General features: G+C 38.0%; 2 protein-coding genes across 2 annotated transcripts; one reads left to right on the plus strand and one right to left on the minus strand.

Moving 5' to 3' along the window:
* Positions 1 to 742: 742 nt before the first annotated feature.
* On the minus strand, positions 743 to 12,339 carry LOC102696910 (carboxypeptidase A2). Its single transcript, XM_006633421.3, has 11 exons — positions 12,258 to 12,339; positions 10,802 to 10,883; positions 9,800 to 9,934; positions 9,451 to 9,549; positions 8,566 to 8,667; positions 7,767 to 7,868; positions 6,204 to 6,314; positions 3,270 to 3,360; positions 2,786 to 2,985; positions 2,054 to 2,138; positions 743 to 1,021 (listed from the first exon to the last, which is right to left on the minus strand). The coding sequence occupies exons 1-11, from the start codon at positions 12,320 to 12,322 to the stop codon at positions 834 to 836; spliced, it is 1,260 nt and encodes a 419-aa protein (XP_006633484.2). The 5' UTR covers positions 12,323 to 12,339; the 3' UTR covers positions 743 to 833.
* Positions 12,340 to 14,283: 1,944 nt separating this feature from the next.
* On the plus strand, positions 14,284 to 25,753 carry tmem209 (transmembrane protein 209). Its single transcript, XM_006633422.3, has 15 exons — positions 14,284 to 14,359; positions 15,412 to 15,553; positions 17,215 to 17,273; positions 17,439 to 17,570; positions 17,974 to 18,218; positions 18,711 to 18,915; positions 19,218 to 19,393; positions 19,969 to 20,040; positions 21,639 to 21,735; positions 21,865 to 21,990; positions 22,442 to 22,539; positions 22,712 to 22,826; positions 22,921 to 23,018; positions 23,495 to 23,568; positions 25,149 to 25,753. The coding sequence occupies exons 2-15, from the start codon at positions 15,414 to 15,416 to the stop codon at positions 25,201 to 25,203; spliced, it is 1,692 nt and encodes a 563-aa protein (XP_006633485.1). The 5' UTR covers positions 14,284 to 14,359; positions 15,412 to 15,413; the 3' UTR covers positions 25,204 to 25,753.
* The last annotated feature ends 42 nt before the right edge of the window (positions 25,754 to 25,795 follow it).

Here is a 25,795-nt window from a genome sequence, read left to right on the forward strand (position 1 = left end):
TTTCCTTAAAATACTAACTATATTGTGCAGTTTCATGTTTACATCTTAATTATAAATACTTTGACTCCAAATTTGGACAACTCTCTAAGGAAGGATGGTGCACCTTAGTTATTTATCTCTTTCAAGTACTGTACACCAATCCTATACAAATCTTTCAGGGGCTCTGAGAATGCTGTACAATTTGTGAATCATCTGGTTGACAGCTTATACGCATTTTAGAAAGAGTCGTTCATGGTGGGGTAGTTACCGACTGTGACTGCAGAAGCAAAAAACAGACACATTTTTGGACTCCATTTTGGATGCCACACTCCCATTGTGAAATAGAAATTCCCTGATATGAAAAATAAGCAATGGGTAATAAGGTCAACTTTACCATGTCATGCTGCTGGTGGGCAATACTCATGTGTTGGTTTTTATGACTTCGCGGTGCAGTCATTAGTGCACAGTGGTACAAGCCACGAGGTGGCAGTGGTAGGCCCTGCTTGTTCTCCCCATGCTTTTAGGCTCTCTGGTTTTCATCCACAGTCTAAAGACAACACTGTTTAAGCTAAAAGGCATCTCTAAATTGTTTCTCATATGCATGTGTCAGTGGATGTGTGGCCTGCGATGGACTGACATCCTGTTCAGTCTCTATCCTGCTTATATCTGCCAGGCTAAACTCCAGCTCACTACATCTTCAAAAACCATCAATGAAATGTATAATTATTACAATGTACAAAAAACATAATCAAAGGTGTACTATATTGAAACCTTTATTTTATTGAGAAATCTGTAACAGTAAGCTTGATCTTTTCTCTTTTCTCCTAGCTTCATTGCCTTCTGTCCTCGTCTTCTCAATAAGTATGATCACGAACATACTCCATAATATTCAGCAGAGCCAGCCAGGTCTCCGAAGCGGTGGGGATGATTTGATTGGCTGGCAACAGGAAACCGTAGCGACCAGTGTCACGCAGCTCAAAAGCAAAGGAGTACTTGATGCCGTAGTTGTAGGACCAATCAATGCTGCCTCCGCTAGCTTGATCTGCATAAACAAAAAGAGGAAAGAGCATGGAAATTTATGAAAAGAGGCAAAATCATTCAAGGTTCCTGTCAAATATGATTACTGATTTGATATACAGGTACGAAATATGCTAGTTTGAGGTGAAGGAGATGACACTCAAGAATGCCAATATATGAAACACTTTCCTGTTCAAACTGAGAGAGTGAGGGATTAAAATAAGGTCAATTTCGTTAGCTCAAGTACTTGCCGAGTGTACAAATTGAGTTGTAGACTCTAGGAGCTATTCCCTGCTATCAAAGGGATTTAGCACAAGAAGCTGCTTAGTCTTTGATTTGTTGATAATTAGTTAAATTCCACCATTAAGTAGATGGCTATATGGTAGACCTCTAGCAGAACAGAAAGGAGCTCCACTATACTGTACACTGACAGGATGAGAGACTCATCCAGACCCAGTGCACAGTTTGCTTCTCAGGCGGGATGTGTGGCCTAGGTAATCCTCATCTCACTGAACGCCAGGGAGCCCTGTCACCAGCTGCCTGTCTATGAGACTGAACGACTCAGCTCTGCTGTATAATTACAGGATTGAAGTGCGTAAAATAGCAGGGTGACCTGGAGTCCCACATGCCTTCATCTCTCCCTGGGTAAGTGAGCAGGCCTGAGTGACACTCAGCTATTCCCAAATGAGAGCTTATAGAAGGGAACAAATTTAAGCTTTTAAAAATGATGATAAATTTCATTTTCATTAAATACTGTAATTCTTCCATCAGATAACGTGTGACTTGATCCATTGTGCTTAACACAAATTAATTTATTACACCAATGAAATGTCAATGTCTGCTCATCATTGCCACACAGTCTGACACACATGTGTGGTCACAATACCCTTGGTCAGCAAGGGTTAATGGATTTCCAGTTGATTTCTCAAATGAGTTGTCATACAAGTCAGAGATTTACAGATGGTATGACCTCCATCTTTTTATGAAGTCCATTTTTACTGACACCAAGGAATAGTATTACCATGGAAAATAACTTGACAGAAAGTAGATTACTTACAGATAATTTTGCAGATGCTTCCCACCTTGTAGCTGGTTCCATACAGAGAGCCCAAGGCTTTTGCAGCCGACTTACCGACAGCATCCTGTTATAAAAAATACCAATCAATAACTTCAGATAGGTAAATGAACTGTTAGCTTTTCTGTTACATTCTGCATCAGCCATAAGTAACTGGTTTTATGCTCTATGTCCAGAAATGGTACAGTAACAGTCTGGATACCAATCTTTTGTCTTGTCAAAAAAAATAACTGTCACTGCTAAATACATCATCAAGAATGCACCAGAACACACCAACTACAGCCAAATGTGCCTGCTGTAATTAGATTATATTATCTGGGTTCGCCATTAATGTGTCTTAGAGAATTTAGTGCTTAAAGTATAAGGAAATTTTTCTAAAGCAGAAAAATTACAGTACTTCTGGCTGTATCAAGATCTCAACAGCAAACTACCCAACTGTAAATCCACTGTACTGTAAGTGTTCCCATGTCACTTGTTACCTGGTACTTTATAATTGCATACCATATATAAAACTGCATGAGCCACACAGGTAATAGGCACTTCCCACAGTTTTTGGTTGCGTCTCTAAGTAAATATAATACCAAAAAGCTTTGGGATGTCAGAGAGATCAGATAGGATAAGAAAAGGTGGAAAGGAAATCAGATACGCTTTCAGTTCAGCCACAAAACCCCACCACTTGGGAACAAACAAGGCTTTTGGCTGGTTTATACGTACCAACTCTTGGTAGTCCGGGATATCGTTGCAAGAATATCCATGAGGGTACATGAGGAGCTGAGAGTAGCTGTGTATGGAGATGAAGCCCTTGAAGTTGCCAGTCTGTTTGATAAAGTTCACCACGTTCTTCACCTCCACCTCAGATTGTGCAGAGGGGCCATGATATGAGTCAGAGCAGGGATTAGTACTGGCTCCAGGACCTTCAGTTAGAAGAGCAATTGATAAAGGACACACAACATACAATGAATGGCAACAATTAATGCTCTCAAGATCTCATACACTATTGTGTTGTTGATATTTATGTCATGGGCCACACTCCAGTTTTCTGATTGTTCTAGCCTAAACATGGCAAGCACAGATTACTCACAATTTAACTGTCTTCCCAGCTACGTCACCTGCTACTTTACTCTGCCCTCCTGCTCTGGTGAGCAGCTTTATCAACCTCGCCTCCCTGCAATATTTAAAAAATGTAAAAGGCACATGCCGCCAAATCCAGCATCCCAGTTTCTGTTAGGGTCCACACCAACACAGACACTTCCGGGGTTCTTGGAGCGAGTCTTGCGCCACATGCGGTTCTGTAATGAAGAAAGAAAGGCCAGAGTTGTGTTGTTCACTGCTGGACAAATGACCACTCCCAGTTCAGATCACAAAGGGTTGGTGTTAGAGACCAGAGGCACTCAGTTAGTACTGTAGCGATCCACGACACCCTGGCATTGGAAAGTCCCAATGACCTCTTCCCCAAGCTCACCTTTTCTCACCTTTCCCTCTGTGAAAACGGGGAGGAATCCCCTCTCTTTCTCTTTTCCTTCCTCCGCATCTAGCGGATGCTTGCTCTCTTTTTCTCAGTCTGCCCAGCTACTTCACCTGCTCCGTGACTAGCACACCCCGCTGTGATGCAGAGGGCGATAAAACTGTCAGAGAGCTAGAAAGTTGTCTCCAGCATGTTGCTCTTCATGTCACTGACGCAGAACCGTGAGTGGCTCATCACAGTACTACGTCAGTTATCACGGCTGGCCAGGGTAGTAGTGGCCCAATCTGGGGTTTATGGTGATAGCAGGGACAATCTAGAGTCCATCTCAAGAAGGTACAGTACACATCACTGTTTTGAAGGCGTGTTGTTCTCATTGAGGTGAGAAAAATTGCTCCACTTTGCCAATCAAAACAGCAGTGATAATTCCCAAACACTATTACACTCACATTTTCCGTTTTGAGCTCATAGCTCTTGGGAGACTGGACTTAGGACAGTTCCTAATGTTATCTAACTGTTGGTGCTGGCCATCCAGTCATGTTAGTCATGTTGTGGCAGTCTGGTTCGCAATATACCTCTTCCTCCTTTTGGGAATTTTGGCATTATGTGACAAAATCAACCAAACTTTTAAATGTTTGAAATCCAAATTTCATATCTCTACATGTATCCTAAGACAGTGCATCAAAATGTGTAGGCATGGCTGAAAAGTTTTCCAAATATGTTTGGAGACAAAATTATATTGAAGGAACCAATGAACAACAAAATATTGTACAAAACATTCTGGATTTTAAAATATTAATACACCAAAATACAAAATTATGGTCATTATATACCCCTAAACAAAAAGCGTTTTTGAAAAAGTCCTAACTTTGACAGCAATAATTTTTTTCTTTACATTTATGGCATTTCTGTGAAAAATCAAATATTAAAAGCACAAGACCAAACACACACTATTTTGAACTAAATAGCTAATAATAATATACTTTTTAATAAGGATTATTATTATTAATAGGATAAAACATAACACTGGTAAACTCATAATACTCATAATAAACTCAGAGTATGATTTAATAACAGGCTGGGACTCTACCAACATGATCTCAATGGAAAAAGAGTTCTATGTTTTGGAAGCATAATAGGAAAAGGCCCTTTCACCTATAAATCTGTACTGGGTACATTGTGTAAGTCAGACACCAATGTTGTAGGGCCAAAGAGTGCAAGAATCAGATGTAAGTGGACAACAGGACAGAAACATAAGGGAGATAGATTCTCTTTATAGACTTGTGAGTCAGAAGCAGAATTTTAAAGGTTATCCAGAACCAGACAAGTTAAGCAATATTCCTAAGATCAATTAAAGAGATCTTGGAGATTTTCATAACAAGCTGCTAAGAACTTCAACTTGAATCAAAGAGAACCCCCACATTTTTCATTTTGTCACAGAACTTGATCTGAACACCATCATCATCACATATTGGTACCAATATGTAGTTTGATGTTCAGAATTCAAAGCATGACCTCTGTCTTCTTATTGTTTGATAGCAAAAAGTTTTGTTTCATTCAAAGTAAAACAGCAATGTAAAATGTAAAAACAGGGACAGCCATATCAATGTCAGGTTTACAATGCAAGTAAATAAGAGTATCATCAGGATAAAGAAGACGATTTACACCATTTACACCAACTCAGAGGAACACCAGAGGTGACCAGCCTAATTACATGGACCTAATTATTTAGTAGGTTTATCTTTAACCACAGAGAGATAAACTGCAATCTCTCATAAAGCTAGAACCTAAATGAACAAAAGGCAGTAGTTTCAAGTAAATGCTACAAGCAGGCAAGCAGGATACTGTGGTTCACTGTAACCAAAGCACCACTGAGATCCAAGAGAAGTCGCTGTGAAGCCATTAAAAGATTATTAACATCCTTAACAAGGACAGTTTAGATGATTGTTTAATTGTTGAACCACAATACTTTTGATCATTTTAAAAAGGAGTGCTATGTTTGAGAAAGGAGTAAAAATACCCAATTTGTCTGTAGCTAACACATTAACAAACAAGCAGCAGATTTATTTTATTAAGTATGTCAGAAAGTCTGTGGGAGGCACAGGAATGGCACAGGCACAGGAATGTCAAAGAAAGGTCAAGAAACCGATTCGCAGAGGGGGACAGAGAACATGTTTCAGGTATTGGAGTTTGACGTTTGTTATCTGTCTCACCAATGAAAAATACCAGAAAATCACTGCACAGGCTTTGTGTGGCAATTAGTGTGGATGGGGGGCTTGACCCTAGGACCTTCCCAATAGCAGAAAAGTGGAGCCACAAATTATCAGGTCCATTTTCAGCAAATCCAGAAATGGACCTATTTCAGAAAATACACAGATCTGAAAGCGGCTATACTTAACAATTCGTGATCCCAATCCACAGTTACCCTGATTTCTCCATTTTCTCTCTAGCCTCCAGCCTCTCTGTGGTGGCCTTCATAGAGAACATCTGATCCATATACCATGGAGAAAAGAGTGTAAAGGAAACTGAATTTTCTGGGGGCTGTAACATTAAAGACCTTCAAAGTAAATTGAGTAAATAACTGTATTTGCAACATGTTATTATAGAGCTGACCCTGATCATTTAGAGTCCTGGTGTCCCTGCAGCAGCCACTGGGGGTACTGTACTTACATTGCTGTGTGTGTAAGCATAGCCATCGGGGTTCGCCACCACCAACAGGTAGATGTCCAACATGTCCAAGATGGATGTAAGGGAGCGGTCTTGTCCATAGTCTGTTGCTATCTGATTATAGAAGAACAGTGGTGTTACTATTATCATTTTAAGCTTTCCAAAAAGAAAATTTATACAGAAAATTCCCCCCTCCACACACCATCAACGGTATCCACCTGTGAAATTCAACCACATTTGCACTGAAATAAAGTGCAACAGTGGCCAAAGAAGTACTCTGCGATATGGATTTGACTGTTTTAGCAGCAGGACTCCAAGCTTTCAACATCCCCCAGACGAAGACAGCTCCTTATAAATAATCTCTCCTACATTCTTATATGGACCTACTGTTATTCAAGTATTCAAAATTCCTCAAGGCAGCAGTCAACCCAGCAGTGAAAAATGAACCAGAGGATGAAAGTGGAGACACATGTCAAAAAGCAATTAAAACAAAGAACAGGAGGCACTTCCTGGCGTGGGAATGGAACAAGCTGTCCAGCCATGTTCATGAAGTCAATACCCTGACTTCGATCATAATATGTCTCAGGTCAGTTATAGCTACAAAGCAACAAACAGGCTTGATGGGGCAACTGGCCTCCTTAAATTTGTAACCTTTCTTCTGTTATTATGATCAAGACAGGCAATGGGAAAGCTAACAACACAGCCACCTTCATTTTAACTGCAGTTAAAACAGCCAAACTGAACCATTTCTGCTGGATGAAATCAAGGAATTTTCTTGTTTCGAATGGCCGACAACAAAGTTTCCAAGAGCTATCTATAGTTCCTTATGAACAGAGCGTACATTAGGGAGTAGGACTAACAAATAACCTTCCTATGATAATTAGCGGGTCTATGAGGGTCATGCACAATAAATGGAGATCTTAACTAAATTTAGGAAGGAATGACAACAATCAATTCACTTTCACCTCAGCTCTTCTAATTTGTTATCATACCTGACATTATTTTTCCATAAATAACATCAGTAAACAGTAAACTTTTATTTTCCCTCAGCCAAGTGGGTAAACAAACCTTACGGTACCTAAGCACTCCATAAGCATCCTCAAACACATTAAATCCTTTACCACTATTGTTAAATGAACAGCAAACCATAAAATAATAAGTAATAGGTTTATTCCATGTTGAAAAGAGAAAAAGGGAAACACAACATTTCGGCCATGGAGCCTTCTTCAGGTATGAGAGGCTCCATGGCCGAAACGTTGTGTTTTCTTTCTTCTCTTTTCAGCACGGAATAAACCTATTACTTGTTCCTTTGCAGCCTACGCATGCTGATGCAGCTACCCACCTGATCTACCATAAAATAATTATGCATATCATCCTACAGCATATAATATTCTCATTCCAATTGCCAGTCGGAAAATCCTGTGTTCAAGAAAATCATGTAAGGCCATTCGAGAGCAGGACACTGACTGGAAGGCACAAACTCAAGCATTTTCCCAGTAAAATACTGTACATTTTGGAGGTGTGCTGAAAGAAAAGGACACCCTACAGCCAATGCACGTACCATACCTTGTTTGCTGTCCAGACTGCTGTGGCCTGCGTCACCCATTCACGGGAGTGAATACCAGCATCAATCCAGATGGCAGGGCGGCTGCTGCTTCCAGTGCTAAACTGGAATACAAGCAAGCAGCACGGTGTCTCAAAATTTTCATAGTCAAGAAGAGAATTTCTATAATGTGTAACGATCATGGTACAGTATCTCAACACTTTTATAGTCAAGAAGAGAATTTCTATAATGTGTAACGATCATGGTATCTCAAAACTTTCATATTCCAGAAGAGAACTCCCACAATGTGTAAGCTTTACTACCATCTTCCTGGAGAAAATTAAACAACAATTCATCTTTCATCTGAGAACATTACAAGTTCAAGTTTTTACAGGGATTTAAGAGGTCTCAGTTCATACTGTATCAGTCTAACAAATGACAATTTGAAACCTAACAACAACAGAATAACGGGACAATTTTCAAAGCAGTTGGCTCTCGGGAACAATTCACTGTGGGATTTTTTTCCCTACACATACAGCCCATTTAAATTAAAGTAAAAAACATTTTCCTTTTGTTTTCCACAGTGTTAACCTTGATTGGCAGTTTTATGCTTACAAACATATCATTCCTTTCTGCAAATTAGGAGCAGATTCTACTTTGGAGCTAAAAGGCTTTGAAAATCCCCCTGTAAGTCATTAAAGACGGGAATTCCAAATGCCAGTGTCATGACTAGGGGACCTCAATTTCTAGGTGATATGCTTAAAGCAACCCTTATAAAAATAATTAATCACTGTAAACTTGTATACTCCTACATTTCTGTACCTTAAGGGCATACATTGGGCGCTGTTCATAGGAAAATCCAATCTGTACTTTAGAAACCAGGTGAGGATAGTCAGCAGCTAGGGTATCCATCCAGTCGTAGATCTGGGACAAAGAACCAAAGTGAGAAATAAAAATTGCTGTAATTTTGTAATCCATGCAGGTTAAGTATTTATCAGTTTAGGGTTAAATTAGGGGTAAATGTTTTCTAAACTGTACACCAAGGAACATTTTTCCATTTTATTTTAAAATACAAAATTACACTCTAAAATAATATTTACTTATTACTTATATCATATTTTACTTACATTATAAGTATACTTCTCTATACCATGTTTTAAAATGTTTAAAATTACTGTCGCAATGTAATTTGAAATGTCTGTAGTATAATAGCCGTGCATTTACTTTGGTCAGATTTGTTTATTAGAGATGCTAGAAAAATTTGTTTCTGTATGATGGTGCGTTTCTTTTAAATTTTGAATTGCCACTTTTAATTTTTATGCTATTTAATTTTATGTACTATTCATCTGGAAGGACCATGCTCAGTTCAGTGTCACCGTCCCTTGTATCCGCACAGGCGGGTTTTGTGAAAACCATCCGCTCTACAAGAGTCTCACAGCACCTACAGCTAAGGTAACAGCACTACAAGTTCCCTAGTAGCTGGCAAGACAGCAATGCCATCCTGTGAGAAACCCCATTCACAGCAGGCTATTGACACAACATGGGATTGAATTGTGTATTAAAGAACACACTGTAGAACATGAAAGTTTGGACATTTTAACTTTAAAAGGTGGAATGTCCTCCAGGAAAAGAACGGAGGGAATATGGTGTAACTTACTGTATAATTAAGTAACTAAGGAATGTAAGAATATTAAGCCTAAAACCTACCGTCTCCAGGGTGTGGTATGCAGCAAAGTTGAAGCTTTTTGAGCTTCGCTCCATTCTCCTGTTAGCTTCCATTTCCTTCTGCTCTTGCTCTAACATTTCCTGAAACACACATATTAAGTCAATGAGAATATGAATTATTCCACTTTCTTCAAATGCAACACCCTAATCGCAAAAACATCCTTGTCATTGAAGTTCATCAATTGTCTTCTTTTATTGTATCCTTTTGAGAAGCTTTAGAAAAGATGCTCAAATACAAATACCCACAAGAATAAATAAATTTATTCGTATTCGTATTGTTTCTATTAAGGGTACTATAGCCCAGGTGCAGTTCATGTATACAGCAGATTACCTGTACATCACTGATCATAACAGAATATCGAATGCCATTTGATTCAAGGAAATCCTTGACAGCTTGCAGGCTGGCAATAGGCACCCGGACATCAACAGGAAGGTCTGGGTTGGTAGGGTGAAGCCAGAAGTCCAACTAAGATAAGACAAGAAGAGATGTGCTTCAGTACAACTACAGCACAGTGAGGTGCATTCGAGTCAATTCTGGTTTGCCAAAGGCAAGCCACGCCATTAGTCATGGAAACACGTTTGGTCATTGCATCTGCAGAGGACAGAAGAAATCTTTCATTTCAATCTTCAAAAATGTACTTAAAAATACTTTAACAAAACAAGGAGTGACACAAACCTACTGTATGCAAAATGTGGCCAGAAAAGGTGGAAAAAAGAATAAATTCATTCTTGACATGAGATTAAACTGTATTTGCTAAATTGAGTGAACTTTAAATTTCTTAACTTTCTTAGGTTGCCACTTCAAGTTTAAGTTTACATTTTATATTTATAGGCATTTTTGCTCTACAAGGAAAAAATGTATTCTCCTACTCCAAAGCCCAATACAGCATATTGTATATATATTATAGTGTATACATTCTAATACACCACATCAGCTTTCCCATGCTGAAAAGAAATCATTAATGTATACTAAGTACAGTACATTATGGATCTCAATTACTAATTGAAATGGAGATAACAATTAGGGTTTAATTGAGGATGTATGGAGAAAAATATTTTTTCCAGACAAAACAAGAAAATCCTTGATTTTGAATAAACTTATGTGCAGTTTCCAGTTTCCCAGACTTTGTACCAACACACAGAGAACGAAACCACTGTTTTTGTAAATGTGTCTATTTACGTGCCTGGACTTATAATGTGATTTCAGCACATGTCATTGTGTAATGTAATATTTCCTTTAAAAATAAGGATGTTCATGTTTTGTTTCGCATGCATTGGTTGTTTTGTCATGTCATGAGGTCATGTCTTGTTTACCACGGAGCTGTGCTCGTACCTGGAAATCATCTTCTTCTTGCAAAGACTGCAGAACGCTAATTTGCTCATTAGATCCTGGCTCGATCCTGAGTACCTGATCTCTAAAAAAACATCATTTTCATTTAGTTGCAATAAGTATTTTTCTCATTTCTTAAATATAAACATGAGACTTTATAAATGCCTACAGTTATGTTCTTCGGTGAAGTTCTTAGACACCATTTTTAAAAGTCAAAGTCATATTAATCTTCAAAAGAAAAGTCCCATTGATTTTTCTTCCCTTAAGTAAATTTATCTTCCGAAAGTTGCTCACTTATTATATGAAAAACACTTTGGTGATTAAGTGTCCTAATTTAAAATGCATTTAAAATACACATTAGAATGCAAAGGGAAGCCATCTGAAAAACTTCTCATCTAAGTCATTTATTTTAAAGAGGTTTTGTTATTAAATTATTTTGCCGGCGACTTCGTAATAAGGACAGTGCACGTCTGTGCAGCGCTGTTATGTCGCCCTCTGCTGGTTTAGTGACGTTGTTACTGATACCTTTGGCTTTTCGGGGGGAAAAATCATTTTTACAAAGCTGTGCTCGGTTTGTTAAGAACTTCCGGAGTTTTCACCGCAGAGTTTTGAAAAGCATCTTAAAATATATTTTAAAATACACACAGAACACAAGAAAGACGTTTAATTTTCTTTTAATGTGTCAACATAATGTACAATAGGATACAAAATGTTTCAGCACGCTTCAGCACCTTCTCAATGTTTAGCACCTTTTTCAGGAAAGAAAGGTACTTTATACACTTATGTTTATACAAAGAATTAAATGTGTATTTTGGGGATAGCCATTTTAGAGGTATTTATACATTAGGGAATAAAAAAATTAAAATAAATGGATGGTATAGTTATAAATTGTAAAATGCACTAATAAAACATAAGACCTATTTTAGAATATTGTGTACAATTTGGGAATCAGCCTTGATAAGAGCAACAAGATGCTTTTCCCAGGGCTCAAGGGAGTGCCCAGCACTGACAGGCTGAAGGAACAGGACCTTTGTAGTCTTGAAAAGAGAAGGCTACAAGGGGACCTGATTAAAGTCTTAAAAATCCTCAATGACACTGAGGACTCTGTGGACTTTTTCAGAATCAGCAGTGAAATATGAACCAGAAAACACGAGTCAAAACTGTGGAAGTGAATTTAAAACCTAGAAAAAGAGGCACATCTTTATCCAAAGGTCTGTGGAAGTATGGAACAAACTACCCTGTCAATTCCCTGTCTGCTTTCAAGAAAGAGCTGGATTAGATTCCAACTTCCTTTAGTGCTAACTACTCATCAGGCTATATGGGCCAAACGCATTTGTAACTTTTTGTATGTTCTTATGAAACACTTTCTGTTGCATGAGAACCTTCTGAGAAATTCATTTTAGTTCGAATTAACTCAATTATACAAAAATGCAAAAGCATGGCTTGATGGATTACTTACCCAATAAAGCGTTTCTGGCAGTGGACAGCCAATAGCAAGGCAAAGAAGAACAGAAGCTCCTTCATTTTGTGACAAACAGAGCCTACCGTCTTTCCAAAATGTGTTTATTTCTGGAAGGACTGCGACTTTTATGCATTGCTGTTGGCATGTGTTAGATTCCCAAGACAATTTCATTGCACAATCAGCTTTGATGTGGCAAAACTGTAGGTTTTTCCATTTTGGTACAGTACAAGTACAGATAACATTTGACTCAAATGCTATTTAAACAATACCAACTTTATTAATTGGTGTTACCTTAGGCTAACCTTCATACACAAACACCTGCTTATTCCATTGTATTTCTCACAGACTACAAGGTTCACAAGCAATTTAGAATTCAATGATTATACTCAGAAAAACAATTTGTGTTTTAAGCTTTTTGAAACTGCAATAGTCTGGAGGGATTAACATACAGTATGTATAGAAATTACATAAAAATAATTGTTTGGATTGAGTGAAGTTGTTAATAAAGCAGGTATCTAAATTTCAACATCTGTAAATGATAACCCCACAGTAAGAGATTCTGCCTTATTGCATTTTCTTTAATGTACATTAGATTATAAAATATACAATTGAATTAAAATGACATAGTAATACAGTTACAGTAAAATTACATAGTAATACAGTAATACAATTTACAGTTGATGTGACTGAGAAAGACTTAGTTCATTCTTTACAAAATAATCATTCTCAATTAAATTGTGCTGAAGAGCATAATTAGAGCTAAAGGAATTGAGAAATGTATTGTAGTATTGTAGTTTCAAATAAAAAAACAGTGGTGTTTTTAATCATGTTTAAAATGCTTTAAAATGCTGTGATTAATCATTAAATTTTATTTTTTAAATTGCTATCAATTTTGAATGTTATTTAAATTTCCAAGATCCCAAAATGAATTCTTAGTACTTTTTTAGTTGTGCAACCTCTTCAGACTTTTAAAAACTCATAAGTTTTACTAAATACTCAGTGCTCAGAGAGTTTAGTGAGCTCAACAGATCGCACACATTGTGCAGTTATTGCATCAAAGGGATATCCAAGCAAATAGACTTTACACTCTTAAATGTAACTGAATGTGTACCAGTAATTATGGAAACTTGAAAACACTAGTTTAAGCACAAAACATGCTTTTGTTCTTCTAATATCACCAAAAATATTAATAATAATCTAATATTACCCAATAAAAAAATCTATATTATATTGTTTTTATTACTCATATCAATATTAGATCACAAATCCAGATTGCTTGACTGAACAACAAAAATAGCAGTTGTGACTTTGCTGTCCCCATACTTTTGGAGGGCACTTTATAAGCAGTTAGTTTTGATGGTCACTATACTTATTCAAATATTGTATGGAGAGGACCCTTCCAGTGTCATTTATTGGCTTCATTACTCTGCTCTCCTCCCCACTGATAGCTGATGTGTGGTGAGCGTTCTGGCGCACTATGGCTGGCGTCGCATCATCCAGGTGGGGCTGCACATTGGTGGTGGTGGAGGGGAGACCCCATTACCTGTAAAGCGCTTTGAGTGGAGTGTCCAGAAAAGAGTAAGCAATTATTATTATTATTATTATTATTATTATTATTATTATTATTATTTAAATTTGAGACTTTTTTAGACAGTTAATTGTTATATTTTAATGCATTATACGATATACCTGCTATGATAAAACCAAGTAACAAAAAAACACCTTTCATTAATAGTGACAGGTAATATAAGATACACTTTCCTGTGATTTGGATTATATTTGTACATCTCATAATAAGAACAGCTAAAAAAATCACAAAACTCAAACAAATCATTAAAGTTGACTATTACAGTGCCGTATGTTAATAGGTAACTTGCATTCGCAAATGTTATTTTACTTTAACCACACAAGAATACTGAGTAAAATAATTTGTTCAGAGTCTCACAATGACATAAGAAGCACAACCACCTGCAGCACACTACTTATTGCCTCGGCAGCCGATACCTGCCCGGAAGTTAAAAAAGTACATTACATCTATTTCCGGGGTCATGCTTCTGCGTGGGCAAGTCAAGAAGCAGTCGGGAAAGAGAGCGGGATAAGTATGTTTTTTGAAAATAAAAGTAATCTGTAGTTTTTTTTTGTTAATCACTGAATACTTTGTGAATACGGAATGATGCATTGTAAACAAATATCAGAAAAAGAAGTTATTAAATCACGCTAGAATAACAACGCGAACTGCTAATGTCAGACATAATTTTGGTCAGAGTAAAAATGAGGACTAAGGTGAAGGAGGAACGCGAATGAACCTGCTGGATTTTCTTTACTTTTAGAAATATTAAAAAAATATATTTTATACAAGAATCAAATAACCTTATTACGGATCTTTAATAAATGGCGTTGTAATGAAACAGCACTTGCAAAAATAGAGGGAGCGGCGTATTCTGTTTGCTTTTTTGCTGTTCAAACGCGGTTACGAGGTCTTCTGTGAAAAAGGAAAACATTATAGTTTTTCCTGTATTTGAGTTTGACACGTTCTAGGTAAATGTGGAGGGATCTACGAGCACATATTCGTTTTACAATCAATTGCACTGGACTCTGGCTCGAAAAAGCTGGTACTCTGATCCAATGTGACTGTTGAAAAGATCAAAAGGCAACGAAGTGGTGACGACCGCTTTTTGTAAGGGCAATCTCTTATATGTAAAGCACTTGGCGGATCTTTGGGTAAAAACTATTCATGTCTTTTTGCCAGTAGTTTGTTAGATGTTGTCTGTTTTTTGTTTATATACTGTTGAATTGTTTTATACTCCCTGACATTTCTGAGTGGATAGTTTCTAGCCTGCTGAAAAGTACTATGTAGAGACAATATAGTCCTACAACGACTATATTCTTAAAGTGAGATGAAAACGTAACGTGTGTGAAAGAGCGTCGTATAACTGAGTAGTTACATTGATTTTTTTTTTAGAGCTGCTCATACTCCCATTATTGCTTATGCTTTGATTTCGAATTGTTTGGGTAAAAGAGTCCAGCCTTTGTTTGTATCCCTAACTATATAGCACTGCGGGGTACATTCTTATTCTTTCTAAAAACAAAAGCACGAAACCACAGGCGGGCCTAGAATGTCCTGGTAAGTGTGGGCTCCTGTTTCCCCCAGGGATGACGCCGGAGAAAGAGGGCTTGGTGCCTGCCCTCATTGACAGGACTATGAAGATGAAGAAGGAGGAGCAGACCAGGAAGGTGGTGCTTGCCTGGGGAGTCCTCAACGTTTCTCTGGCCGGCATGATCTACACAGAAATGTCAGTGCACGTTCTCCAGCACTTCACTTCGGTTTGCAGTTTAACCCCCAACAAAACTGGCACGATGCCTTCTGCTAGGTGCTGCACAACTCTAGACCTGGAGGTGCCTGTGGGTTTTTGTACCACCTCTGCTCTTACTGACCTAAGTGAGCTAATAGTTTGCTTAATTGAATCAGTTTAGCACATTTCCTTTGGCATCGGACTGATCTGGCCTGGAATGTGTACCTGTTCCTTTGCCGTGTGCTGTTGTTTTCTTACCTCTGATGATCCTCAGCTCTTTTATTAAATTAAACATCTAGGTAAAAAAAACCTTTATTCCATACAGGTAGTTCTCCATTACCACAAGTTTTTGGTTTAACGTGCCTCGGATTATACACGGGTTCTTAATTTAAGATGTGTGAACCCTCGCTTTATCAGCAACAGGCAGACTAACAGAGTTTTTAAGACAGTATAGCCAGCTGCACACCCCTGTGAATAACAAGGTTAGGCTGATGTAGCCATCCTTTATCTACTAGAGATTTATTTCATAATATGAGTCAGTAAAACGTTTTCATTGTCTTACTCTATATAGAGTTGATAAAATCAGTAAAAACTAAATCAGAATAAGACACTGTGTGAAACAAAAATAAATTGGTGCAGACAAATAAAACGTTTCTAATTCAAAGGCATTTAAAAAGTAACAATAATAAAAACAATTACTCATGTAAATCTACAATTAATAAGCTAAGACCCAGAGTAAGAAAAATTAGTTACTTTTAAAACTTTAAAATAAATAGCATGTAAAAGGACCAAGGACCAGGAGCTCAGTCCCGGTGTCTTACTCCTGTGGGTGCAACCTCTTATGTTTTCCAACGTGTTCATCACCCACCATTTATCATCTCTTTTCTTAACATTGTACAAGAAATTGATAAACCTCAACAAACATTTTAAAAAGATGAACATTTGAATGAGAAGAAGCCATCAGGAACTCATCATGCCATATAAATGATGAACTAACTGTGTATCTATAATTCTCTTTTCATTATAGATCACCCATTATCCAAATCCCAATCCCTGGTCATCACCCAGATCCAAAGTTAATTTTATGGATAGTTTAGCACAAACTCAGTTGGTATTGATCACACTTTGATGTGTAGTTAGAGTAGCACAGATGCCTCAGTGCTGGGGCCCTAGGTTCAATTCCAGACCCAAGGTGCTATCTGCGTTGAATTTGTACACATTCCGCAATGTTCACATGAGTTTCCCCTGGGTGCTCCAGTTTCCTTCCACAGTCCAGAGACATAACAGTAGGTTAATTGGTTTCTGTTAAATTGGCCCTGTTGTGAGTGTGTGTGTTTGTGTATTTGTGAGTGGTGCAGTGGACTAGCATCACTGGCATCGTGTAGCATACATGGACAGATTTTGTGCCCGTTGCTTACTGGTAACATTTTGTAAACAGCTGTGTATTAGTAATAAAGAATCTGAAGTTTAGAAAAGGGTAAGTGATGTGAAAATACTGCTGCTTTTGCTCAAGGTAATGGTTATTCTAGCTTAGTATAACATTTTAGTATAGAACTAAAACACTTTGTATGTATGCCAGTGTCGTGTTGCATTTTGGGAAGCTTAATAGGGATTGCTGTAATGCTTGTAATCGTCAAAAAATGAATATCTTTTTTTTGCAGGACAGGAAAAATGCTGAGCAAATATTACAACATCTCCTATTGGCCTCTTTGGTATATAGGTAAGACACTGTCACATTAGGATTAATTCATTTCCTTGGTGTCACAAACCCAAGAGAGAGCAATGTTTTTGGAATAATTTAATGAATCCAAGTGTTGTCCTCTTTCTAATTGAACCTTTTTTTGCATGAGGTAACTTTAAAACATTCTGATTTACATTTATGCAGAACTAGTACTGGCTTCTTTGTTCAGCCTCAATGCCCTGTTTGACTTCTGGAGGTACTTCAAGTACACAGTGGCTCCTTCTACCATCACAGTGACTCCTGAACAACACAGGCTTCTCGGTCTGAGGAACTCGGGTGGGTGTGTTGGCTTTTCTCTACAGTGAATGCAAAGCACAGAAATCAGTCTCTGTTAATGGTATATCTAAAAATATCTACTTTCTCTGTTGTTCTTTACAGCTACATTTGTGCTAAAGTAAGTCAAGTAGGTAGCTGCGTCAGCATGTGAAGGCTGCAAAGGAACAAGTAAAGGTTTATTCCAAGAGAGAAAAAAAGAACGTTGTTTCTTCTTTTTTCAGCATGGAATAAACCTTTACTTGTATATTTGTGCTATATTATCAGCGCCAGTTGAATATTTTAAATGATAAGAGACTTTGATTCCCCTTTTCTCATTTATATTTGTCGTGAAGTATGTTTCTGTCACACATGCGCCTCTAGATAAATACCTAGGTTTTGATTCTCTTCCCATGTGTGCTCCCAGGGATCCAGGTCTCTCCTCCTCAGAAGCCAGAGAAGAAGGAAGCTCCTGTCTCCACCCAGGCCTCACCCCTGCAGGGTCAGAGCGTGCTGAGCTACAGCCCCTCGCGGCCCCCCAGCACCAGCCCCAAGTTCTCCCCCGGCTGCGTGACCGGCTACAGCCCCTCGCTGCAGAGCCCTTCCCCTGCAGGCAGCGGTGGCTCCTTCTCCCCTCCCCTTGCCTACTCTGCCAACAGCAGCTTCAACAAGGTGCCTGCCTGTGTGCCGTTGTACCAGTTGGGTTATGACTGTCGGGTTAAGCACCAAAAAATAGTTGGTCTGCTTGACTCGTAGTAGGGCTGAAGCACAGAGAAGAGAACAGCTGATTGTGTTTTTGTCTTTGCCGTCATATTGTTCAGAACTAGTCTATTAGCTGTCCTGGTAGATTCCACTTGATTAAATCTCACCGGATTCTAAACATCAAGCAAGACCAGCTAGTTTAGCGTATTGGGTGGCTTAGGTTCTAAAATACGAAGAAATGACCATTGCAAAGCATTTTTAAAATCTGTGGCGTTTTGCTCATAGGCAAACATTGGTTCAACAGGAGTTCTAACTCAAGCAGCGTCACTCGCTGCCCTGCTGGTATGAGAACAGGCAGAAATGGTTGGGTACTGCCAGGACTATGGCAGTCTTGAACGGTTGTTTAAACTGCTAGTTCAGCTGCTGTCTCTAATATTCGGAGGGCATGTTGCTTGGTTCCAGATGTTGAACTACAGCCCGTCCCCAGGATCCTCTCCCTATCCCAGTAGTGTTGGCCCGGCGGAGGGCTCCAGCCTGAGAGCACGATATCGCACCTCTCCCTCGGTCTTCAACTCTCCTGGCGGGAAAGAGGATTACGTGGCTGACCTCAAGTCTCTGGAGTCATTCCTGCGCTCTGAAGAGGAGCGAAGGCATCGCAGCCAACTGGGTAAGCAGACAGGAGTGAGGCCTTGCTAGTGCATTATACGTGTTTAACACAACATTCCTTAAGTTCTACTCTTTTGTCTTTATATCCTAATGTTTTTGCCTTGTTTGCTTGTTCACATTGTCTCCCAAAACACCTAAGACTTTTTCATATCATTTTTTTCATTTTAAAAGTTTTTTTTTATTCTTAAGCATTGTTAGCCTGAATATTACATTTCTTTTTAGATCGATACCAATTGAGTGAGGGCAGCCCAGTAGTATTGCATAGATTCCATTTCTGCTTCATGTTTTTATTTTACCCTTTAGGAAGTCCAGAGTCTGCCTCTCCTTCAAACAGCCCTACATTCTGGAATTACAACCGCTCAGTGGGAGACTACGCTCAGAGTCTGAGGAAATTTCAGTACCAGTTAGCCTGCAGGTCCCAGGCTCCTTCTGCACACAAAGATGAAACAGACCTGGGCTCCAAACAAGCTGCTGAAGAGGTGAGTGGAGAGAGAGGGTTGTAGTTTTCCCCTGTTGTCATTTCTGATACCACTGGAGTGAGGCAAAAGAGACCCACTAAAAGTGCCGACATTATTAAAATTGTCGGTATTGGAGAAATGTGAGTTGCAGCACGCAAACTTTCAATTAGCATTCAACATTTTAAAATTGAACACGTGCTGGGTCAGCTTGTCAAGGCTCATTTAATTGTAATCAATGAAACTGTATAAAGACCTCCTGGGTCCTCCAAATTGTCCTCATGTATGATTGGCCTGTGATGGACTGGCTGTACCCTGCCTTTCGCCCATTGCTTGCTGGGTAGACTCCGGCTTCCTGCGACTCCGCATGGTATAAAGTGGTTTGGTAAATGACATGACTTGATACTGTATAATTTTATTTTTTTTACTTTGAAGTTTATTTTTTAAGACTTGAAAATGTTCCTAGTTCTTATTTCTCTTTTCTTTCCAGTCGTAATGTTTGGTTTTAATTGACCAACCAAAAAATGCATTTTAGAAAAGAATACCAATTCTGGAAAGTTATTTTTATTCTGAAAGAATAAAATTATTGTCTCTTCTAGGTCTGGGCCAGGATTACAACAAACCGCCTGGTGGTGGATCGGATCGATACCTGGACAGCCAAGCTTAGAAATGTAAGAAAAATCACTTCTACCCCTAGATTCCCACTTCTGTTGATGGTTTGTTGCATGGCCCGTACAGCACGTCAGTTAGAAGGTAGCTCCTTTTTTAAGCTTGTCTCTTTGGGAGGAGGTTTCAAAGTATCAAATAGCACCTATATAGAGGCCATTAGGCACCTCTGCATGTAGATCTTGTTTGATGCAAGCATCATATGGGAGTGAATAGAGTACTTTTCCTTCTTTTAAACGTTGAGTCTAACATTGATTGATTGTATAATGAATACGTATAAGTGTAAAATTGTTGTTTCTGTTTTTTATTTGGGCTGTACTGGGGCAAGTTGACATGGCAATGAAGTATTCAATCCTTGAATCCTAGTGGACGCACAAGGTATATTCCCCATGGTGCTCTGAATCCAAGCAGGTTTTCAGGAATATTTTATAGTCTATTAAGTACAGCCTGGTCACTTTCCACTATTACCCCAAATGAGAGTTTAGAAGTGATAATTGCATATTTATTGAAACCTATACAAAATCTTTCCAGAAATGACACAATTGTTATTTCTGAAATAACAGCGTTTCAGTTATTCCTGAAATGGCAGCAGATCATGGTGTTCTCTGAAAAGAATACATTTAAAATGAAAAATGCAACGGGGTAAGATCAGGTCAGATCCTTCACAGTGCTTTAGTCCTCTGGACCCAAAACCGACAGTGTGCCCAAATACTTGAGGGACAACTCTTCAAAATGTTTGTGGGCATTTACTTAATTCTCAGTATTCTGTGAAATATAATCTCTATGAGTATGAAATACTGTGTCTTATCTGAATTTTTACCTTACATTTTGTATTGATTATTTTAAGAGCTTCGTAGTGACAGTCAGATTGTTCATGCTTTTCCAACCAGAAGTTATATTTAGTGCAGATACTGAGGTTTGTGGAGTTTTTGTGTAAGGCTGATTTTCCAAATTACAAATATGTCCATTTATGAAGTGTTTTTCTGCTGTTAATTGCAGTGGGCATCCTGTACAGACACTCTTTTTAGATCAAACATCGCTTACGACTGTTAAACGATGAAATGATGAGCTCTTGATTAGTAATTGATCAATTGACTATGGAGTGCGAGAAATACATTCATTCTTGTATATAGGCGGTCTGAGAACCCATTGGGCCCAAGTAACAGAAGGCAGTGAAAATGGAGCATCTCCGAAAGCAGAGCTTTTATTAGACGAGACTGAGAAAATTGTAATGTCAGGTGGACTCAGGGCCACCTGGTTTGCCCTTAGATTATCATTAAGTTTGCTGCTGTCCCTCTATTTTAGCTTCATGCTTTAATTTTTGGTGTGTTTCTGTTAAATAAGGAATGTGTAGTTTGAATTTTCTAATTTGGCAGCAGTTGCCAGAGGTACAGAAAGGTGGTCGTGTTCCCGATCACTCAGCAGCTCACACTGGAACAATTATTGGGAAGTTTGGGTTCCCTCTCCGTTTCAAAAGTGTTACCAAGTATAAGCAAATGCAAAGGTATGAAGGAGTAGAGTATTATCCACAGTCTCTACGCTACAGTCCATTTCCTGTGAAAGAAAGGCCAGTTGTCTGAAATGTTCTTCTTGGCTTTGGCAGTGGATTAACGACACTATCCTGGTTGCACTGGTGAAAGAGATTGATTCTGTGAATACGCTGCTCAGAAGGATGGGATGTCCTGAGCTGCAAACAGGAGGTAAAGGGAACCCCGTGTGGTGTTACGATGCAGAAGGAACGCTCTGCTTGTAGTCTTCAACTAGTTCAAATATTCTTTTTCAGCCCCTGTCTATATTCTTTCTGTATTTGGATTTTGTCTCGCTAACAGAAGCCAGTATCAGCAGTCTTAAACAAGCAGCTCTGGTGAAAGCTTCCTTAATTCCAACGTTGAATACAATTGTACAGTATCTGGACATCACACCCAACCAAGAATACCTTGTCGAGCGAATCAAGGGTAAGGGTGAAGTTAATGTTTCACAAGCACATGCTCCCTTCTTTTCTGTTGTTTCATAGGTTAGAAATCGGGCACATTTTCATTTTTTTCTCAGCATCACAACCTGAAACTTTGCTGTATCACCAGTTGCTGTCCACTCGCATGATCTATAGCAGACAGTATTTAAGGTTTTGGGTAGACTTTAACTATAGTTGAAGTGAGTAAGACTTTCAGATACATGTGTTTTTTTTTTTAGTCTTTTGCTGCATTCTCAATCTGTTTTTGGATTTTGCTACATATGCTGCTTAGACGTTGCGAGTGTCTCTTGGAGCACGCAGTTAATGGTTTTTATAAAAATTCACAGTTTTACATTCCAAATGCCAGTATTCTCACACACAACAGAAGTGTGGACCTTTTCCGAGGTGTTATTTACAGTGTGCAGTGCGTAGCCTGTAACCACTTCTTCTCTCAGAGCTGGCACACGGCGGGTGCATGAGCTCATTCCGATGGAACGGAGGAGGTGACTTCAAGGGAAGGAAATGGGATACCGACCTGCCCACCGATTCAGCTGTAAGCCCCTAACTCCTTGACACTAAATCGCATGTATTTCAGAGAAACTGCGGCCTGTGTGAAGTACCTCGTCAAATCATAGCATCCTGAGAGAACAGATGATGGAGAGGAAAAGACACTTTGTGCTAATTAACTAACTACTGTCTGCTTGGTTATTAAATTTGCCTTTCAGATTATCATGCATATTTTTTGCACATATCTGGACTCCCGGCTTCCACCGCATCCAAAATACCCCGATGGGAAGACGTTCACCTCCCAGCACTTCATACAGACACCGGACAAGCCAGGTAACGTTTTTTCTGGTAAGGGTGGGTGTTCATCGTTTCTCTGAGGGGAAAACACCCTAATTATTTTTCTTTCCTTAATTTTTCACCTAAATAGACATGTCAAATGAGAACCTGTTCTGTATTCATCAAAGCAGCACTAACCCTCCTCATTATCAGCTCATCTACCAGGGGCATATCTACAGTCTTCCAAAGGTAAATGTTCTGTATTTTTATATTTTACACACAAAACTAAGATTTCAGTAAACAACTGTTAAGTGTAATTTGTCTTTTTTCTCTTGTGCAGTCCTGTGCATAACGTTGAACAATGTTTTGATAGAACACTATGTATAGAGCATTGAAGACAATAACAGTGGTCTAGTCTGAATTGTGATCATTCCCTGTATGAAAGATTTGAAACTCTTTGAAATGTAATAGAAAAATTACATTACACTTCATTACAAAACAAAAAGTGTATTTTGACAAGTTTTTAAACCCAAAATCCTCAATTTAATTTTTTGCATGTTTCATAGCACTTGATTCTCTTCATGTCATTTCCAAGGTTGACATTTTAAGAAGCAACCCCCTTGTTTCTGCTTTTAAAAGTAACAGTGTACTCCAGTGTAATATTGGTGAACACTTGAGAGCAAAATACAAATCTTCCCATTTTGAATAACTGATGTTTTTCACAGGGCAGAAACAATATGTTCCACACTATTCTCATGTTTCTGTTTGTCATTAAGACCAAGGAATCTGGGATGTTGGGGTAAGTCCAATCTTCACTAGCTTTTGTCTGAAAGAGAAACTAATGATATTCTTTGGAGTGAGATTAGGGAGTCTTAAGAGAAAAAGAACAAAACATCAGAAGCAATCTCACTGCTATTATTTGCAGTAAAGATTTTGTGGCCATTACAAAACTGAATAGTTCTTGCACTGGGTAGAAAAACTTTGTGATCATACTTTTGATCGAATAGAACTGTTACATTATTTGCCCGTTCTGATATCAAATATATAGATAAAATAAGCTTTAACTTTTTTAATTCTTACACTGAAACTAGGTAAGCACCCAGTAAAACCATACTTGGAAAAACAACTGCAAAAATCAGATTTGAACAGTGCAGTTTTTGATTGCTTTTCCTTTGCTGTATTCAAGCAACAACCAAAATCCATTCATCATAAAAACTGAGCAAATTATTCCTAGCTGAAATTTGCAGAACTGAAACAGTAGTATAATTTAAATTACATTCAATACTGAGTGCTGGGTACCAGGGCTACTGGAAAATATTGCAAATAAATGTCAAGTGTCTAAAAAAAATTACCTCAGGTTGTGTAATTGGCCATATTTTATTAAGTTGCTTAGCAGCCTTATCCAGGGTGATCTACAAAATATACAGTACAATTAATTTCTGAGGTGTAATTGTGTTCTTGTGTGTTACTTTTGTGTAGCTGCGATGCCGTAGTGAAATGTGATATTCGAGCATCCTTTCCTGTTTTTATTTTCATTTACCAAGTTCATTTAATTTTTCTGCCGTTTTGTTGTGGAAGCTGTACCTGCACACACTGCTTTTATTGTACCCTTTAAAATCCAGTTTGGGAATATTATTTTTTGGCACCATAACATGCACACAGCTGCTTTTCTAGTTGACCAGCATTCCTCAATTTAGGAACAGTTCATTCCATGAAAACTATTGCCAAGGCAAATATTTGTACATTTACAATTAATTCCCCATTATGATTATATTCAAATCCCTCTGTTTCCTGAATCCCCAAGAATCACACAAACATTTTAAAACCCTACTTCTAAGTCCGTTGTTAAAACAAAGTGGACAGTGTAGGATGCATAGAACTACACTGTGCACTGAAGTTTGTTCCTCTGCCTACAGTAAAATGACCAACCTGGTCATTGTTTTAAAAATTGCTATAAATTTCCAAGCTTTGATATAGCAAAAATTCATCATTTGGTTTTTGCCATATTTTTAGTTTTATTCTTAGCTGATGACTGATGACCAAGGTTGAAGACCATTACATTTCCAAAAAACTGTTTTTGCTCAAGTTTTTTTTAATCGAATAAATGTTGGTCTTCGGTAAATGATGAGGTTACTGGCGAATTCTGATTATAAACACCAGGGCATTTAAAATACGTTTTGGTACGTATATTACTTTTTTAAAGTGCCATAAAAGCTGAAATGCTTGACATTTGTTTTTAACTGAATATGGATATTTATATTGCATCACATCTCTGTTTTTGATGATAAAAAGTATAAAATAATTGAGGACCTTTTGCATAGCTCAGAAATTGGTGTATTTTACCATATGTGAATGTTTTTTTTTTCTTCCTTTCAACAGAAGAGTTAATCTTGGCTTATCAGGAGTGAACATCCTGTGGATATTTGGTGATTGAAATTGTTCTGTTTTCTAATGCTCTTCAGCATTAGTTCCTTTGAATTTAGGAGACCTTTACAATTGGGCTATTTTTACAGAAGATTGCCATGGTGAAATAAACCTTGTATGTTCTTCATCGGTTTATGTGCTAATGTTTTTTAAGGGTTTGTGTTTTCTGTATGGACATTACCATTAAAACCCTAACTTTAGTGGCTGTCCAGCAGAATGATGAATGGGTTACAGTACAACATTTTTACCTCTTTACAAGTTACTGTTTTGAAATACTTTGTTTTAAAAGTGCTACATTGAGATCAATATTTTAACCAAATGAGTGCTAACATATGATTTTCACACAATTGTGTAAGTAGTTTTGCCAACAAACTTTTTTTCTTGTAAAGCTACAAAAATCATTTTTGGTATTCTGTAATGTATGGTGGGTTCTTGCTTATCAAGCTGATGTATTTTATTAAAATCTTAAAATAGGAGGTACAAACATTGTTTGATACCTCGCTATTTTCCAAGGATCACACTAAATAAAAGAACGTTTGTAAGAACAAAATGGTATGAAATGTGTAAATGTATGGTGTTTGTATTAAATATATATATATATA

The sequence above is a fragment of the Lepisosteus oculatus genome, chromosome 7, assembly GCF_040954835.1.
Source record: "Lepisosteus oculatus isolate fLepOcu1 chromosome 7, fLepOcu1.hap2, whole genome shotgun sequence".
In the NCBI taxonomy this organism is placed as follows: domain Eukaryota; kingdom Metazoa; phylum Chordata; class Actinopteri; order Semionotiformes; family Lepisosteidae; genus Lepisosteus; species Lepisosteus oculatus.

Excerpts from the sequence above, each read along its gene's own strand:
- LOC102696910 (XM_006633421.3), bottom strand. The coding sequence starts at position 12,322 with ATGAAGGAGCTTCTGTTCTTCTTTGCCTTGCTATTGGCTGTCCACTGC. Across the intron at positions 7,869-8,565 it reads GCCCAATGTATGCCCTTAAG|TTTAGCACTGGAAGCAGCAG; the intron begins GTACAGAAATGT and ends CTTGTATTCCAG. Across the intron at positions 2,139-2,785 it reads TCCCGGACTACCAAGAGTTG|GATGCTGTCGGTAAGTCGGC; the intron begins GTACGTATAAAC and ends TTTTTATAACAG.
- tmem209 (XM_006633422.3), top strand. The coding sequence starts at position 15,414 with ATGACGCCGGAGAAAGAGGGCTTGGTGCCTGCCCTCATTGACAGGACT. Across the intron at positions 17,274-17,438 it reads TTGGCCTCTTTGGTATATAG|AACTAGTACTGGCTTCTTTG; the intron begins GTAAGACACTGT and ends ACATTTATGCAG. Across the intron at positions 18,219-18,710 it reads CCAACAGCAGCTTCAACAAG|ATGTTGAACTACAGCCCGTC; the intron begins GTGCCTGCCTGT and ends GCTTGGTTCCAG.